At 46.8% G+C, this 3,836-nt stretch overlaps 1 protein-coding gene across 1 annotated transcript; it reads left to right on the forward strand.

The window, feature by feature from the left end:
• Positions 1–665: 665 nt before the first annotated feature.
• Positions 666–3,294, forward strand: LOC109748923 (probable glucuronosyltransferase Os02g0520750). Its single transcript, XM_020307935.4, has 4 exons — positions 666–1,001; positions 1,670–2,058; positions 2,223–2,464; positions 2,550–3,294. The coding sequence occupies exons 1-4, from the start codon at positions 851–853 to the stop codon at positions 3,061–3,063; spliced, it is 1,296 nt and encodes a 431-aa protein (XP_020163524.1). The 5' UTR covers positions 666–850; the 3' UTR covers positions 3,064–3,294.
• Positions 3,295–3,836: the final 542 nt, after the last annotated feature.

Consider the following 3,836-nt stretch of genomic DNA (forward strand, 5'->3'; position numbering starts at 1 on the left):
ATTGCCTCTAGGGCATATTTCCTTCAGTGGGTCGGCACAACCCTAGCATGAGGAGGCCGTACATTGTCGTTGCCGCCTGCGTGGCCTTGGCGACGATGGCCTCGTTGTCCTCGACGGCGGCCCTGTGCTGCGCGGCCGCGACCTCCAGGGCAAGGTCGATAGCGGCTATCTTCTTCGCCTGAATGGTCCGCCGGGCCCTCCTCTTGGCCGATTCTATGTCGAGTTGAGCTATTTCCGCCAGCGTGAGCTCTGACCGCGGTTTCTTCTTCTTCGTTGCGGGGCGGGTGGTGGTGGCGGTCGGGTCGGCCGGTTTCTTCGGGGCTCTGGCCATGGAGGGAGGGAAGGGGGAGCCCGGGAGGGTTTTTGGAATGAGAGAAAAAATGGGAGTGTTGTGTCCCCGACATGCGGGGCAGTGAAGGACAAGGGCGTGCGTCCCGCCCATCCGGGCGCTGTCCATTTCAACGCAAATGCGGCCCAAATTTGAGTCGAAAATGCTTCAGCGGTGGATAAAAACGGGCATTTGGCTGTTTGCTTTCGCGCGTTGGGCCGATATTTATGTCCGTTTAGTCTCAAGCGACCATTTGGCGTAACTCGTATTTCTCGAAAGAAAAAGAAAAAAAATTGGCCTAACGTAGTTGCGGTTGTTGTGGTCAAACGTGTTCCTTGACCCAGTCCATTGCCCCCGCTCCAGAATTCTGTCGTCGCAAGCAACAAAACAAACCCCTGGTTTCGCTCTCTTCTTCCTCCTCCCTCTCCACCCCCCTGATTAAAGGGCTGCTCCCGCATCTTCTTCCCTGCCCCCCTCTCCGGGAAGCCTCTGCTTTCTACCTAGCTGAGCAAGTTGGCGCCCATGGTGGGCGCGAGGCATGGGCGGCTTCTTCCTGTGGCGGCCCTCCTTGTGGCCGCCTGCTTCTCCCTTCTCTTGCTACCGCCGGCGGCCGCCGTCGACGAGCTGGATGGGAGCGGGAGGGAGGCTCAGCGGAACACCGAGCGCATCTCAGGTGACCTCCCCTTGCTCTGCCTTGCCCTGGTGATGAGTTCTGATTGTTAGGTCGTGAATCGCGAGCGTGCGAATAGTTAGTTAAATTGTGGATTCATTCAGTTCCCCAGTTGGGATTTTTTCCCTTGTCGCGTTTCAACTTTCAATCGTGTAATATACTAATAGGGGATTGCTAGTATTTGATAGTGTAATTAGTTTGGGACTCTTTGAATTTCCTTCTTGTCAAGTGGGATGCGTGTCTGCCTGCACGACCTGCAATTGGAAATTCTTGAGTAATGCCATGACAGCGTCCCGCTCAGCTACCATGAGTGGTGGCATCGTGGTATGATTATAATAAAATTATGCTTGATGCACATGTCCCATGTATGTGTCCAATTAATGGAGCAGTTGAAGGATAGGTAGTTGGCCAATAATACCCGATGATGATATGATATACTTTTCTGAGCGATGCATCATGTCTAAATGCTTTAATGAAAATGGACTTCCCTCATGTACTCACATTTCGTCGGTACACCATTAGTTGTCCTATGTACACATGATTTTCCCACCTCATTAGTTACTTATTAGCCTGTCCGGTTCATCATAGTTACATGATTGGTCTCCTCTGTTTGTCAGTTTCATGTGGAGATTGTTGTGTGCTTCTACTCAACCAACATCATTAACCTGCAGGAAGTGCTGGTGATGTTCTAGAAGACAATCCTGTTGGCAAGTTGAAGGTTTTCGTCTACGACTTGCCAAGCAAGTACAACAAGAGGCTTGTCACCAAGGATCCCCGATGCCTCAACCACATGTTTGCCGCTGAGATATTCATGCACCGTTTCTTGCTCTCTAGTGCAGTGAGGACGGTTAATCCTGAAGAGGCCGATTGGTTCTACGCTCCTGTTTACACTACTTGTGATCTAACTCGTGCTGGACTTCCGTTACCGTTCAAGTCTCCAAGGATGATGAGAAGCGCGATCCAGTTCATTTCAAAGAGGTGGCCTTTCTGGAATAGAACTGATGGAGGAGATCATTTCTTTGTCGCTCCACATGATTTTGCGGCATGCTTTCACTACCAGGTAAGGATATGTCGCCTTAGTTGCTTTATACCTACCATTTCCTTGTCACTGCCACAGCTGGTCATGATCTAGTTTCACTAACAGTAAAATTTTGAGCCGGTATACTAGGCTTCAGCTGCCATTTATTCTGAAGTTATATGTGGAATGGCCATTTGTCTTTGTAGGAAGAGAATGCTATTGCGCGTGGAATTCTTCCGTTGCTACGCCGTGCTACATTGGTTCAAACATTTGGACAGAAGAATCATGTTTGCTTGAAAGAGGGGTCTATTACAATACCACCATTTGCGCCACCACAGAAAATGCAGGCCCACTTGATTCCTCCTGATACTCCCCGTTCAATCTTCGTTTACTTCAGAGGTTTGTTCTATGACAATGGGAACGACCCTGAGGGTGGGTATTACGCAAGGTAAGAATAGTCCCTCCCAGAAACGATACATATCTTGCCACTGATATTTGATTCTATCACTAATTTTATCGAGTCTGTTATCCAGAGGTGCTCGAGCTTCATTGTGGGAGAACTTCAAGAATAATCCTCTGTTTGATATCTCCACCGAACACCCTGCCACTTACTACGAAGATATGCAGCGCTCCGTCTTCTGCTTATGTCCGTTGGGGTGGGCGCCATGGAGTCCTAGGTTGGTGGAGGCTGTGGTTTTTGGCTGCATTCCAGTCATCATAGCTGACGACATCGTGCTGCCTTTCGCGGATGCAATCCCTTGGGACGAAATTGGTGTTTTTGTTGATGAGGAGGATGTGCCAAAGCTTGATTCAATTCTGACATCGATTCCGATTGATGATATCCTAAGGAAGCAAAGATTGCTCGCCAACCCATCAATGAAGAAGGCCATGCTGTTCCCGCAGCCAGCGCAACCTAGAGATGCATTCCATCAGATTCTAAATGGCCTTGCTCGCAAACTCCCGCACCCAGAGACCATATACTTACAACCAGGTGAGAAGCATCTCAACTGGACAGCTGGGCCTGTTGGAGACTTGAAGCCTTGGTAACATAAAAGCTTCCTTGCAAGACCTGGCTTTGTTGATCTTGTGAAAAGTTCTGTTTCTTTTATCACCTTTCTCTGAGAAGTCCGAAGATCCATAGAATTATACGATATTGAAGTGTGTTATATCCTCTGATGTCACTCAACTAAAAATAGTGGATCTTACATAAACGGTTGTAACGTTGTAACTGTATTAATTGTATAAAGAAGTAAAGAAATGAAATGAGTGTTCTTGTCATCTTGTGAACCTAAGAATCAAATTCGATTTTCTCTAGTCAGGAGGCTGTGAACCGGTAATGAAGCTACACTATCATATATTCTGAAGGTTCACATACGTGCTGCACTCAAGATGTTTTAATAGATTATGATGACGCATTGCTGTATAGTAAATTGTATAATCATCTATCATTATATCATTAACTTGTATGGTTCACATTCCTATCCATTTTTACAATATAATGATGGGAATTCTGTAAAAATGTGGAGACACAAAACATACAAAGTTAACAAGTTCAAATTGAACTGAAAAAACGTCTTACATTAAATTACAGAGGTTATATTTATTTTGAGGTCATACAATGAAGCTATGGGAGAGAGTTATTGAGCACCGCTTAAGAAGTATGACAAGCATGACCAAAAATCAGTTTGGTTTTGTGCCTGGGAGGTCGATTATGGAAGTCATTTTCTTGATACGACAACTTGTGGAGAGATACATGGAGAAAAAGGCCCTGCATATGGTGTTCATTGACTTGGAGAAGGCCTACAATAAGATACCGCGGA

The sequence above is a fragment of the Aegilops tauschii genome, chromosome 5 (assembly GCF_002575655.3).
Source record: "Aegilops tauschii subsp. strangulata cultivar AL8/78 chromosome 5, Aet v6.0, whole genome shotgun sequence".
NCBI classification, from domain to species: domain Eukaryota; kingdom Viridiplantae; phylum Streptophyta; class Magnoliopsida; order Poales; family Poaceae; genus Aegilops; species Aegilops tauschii.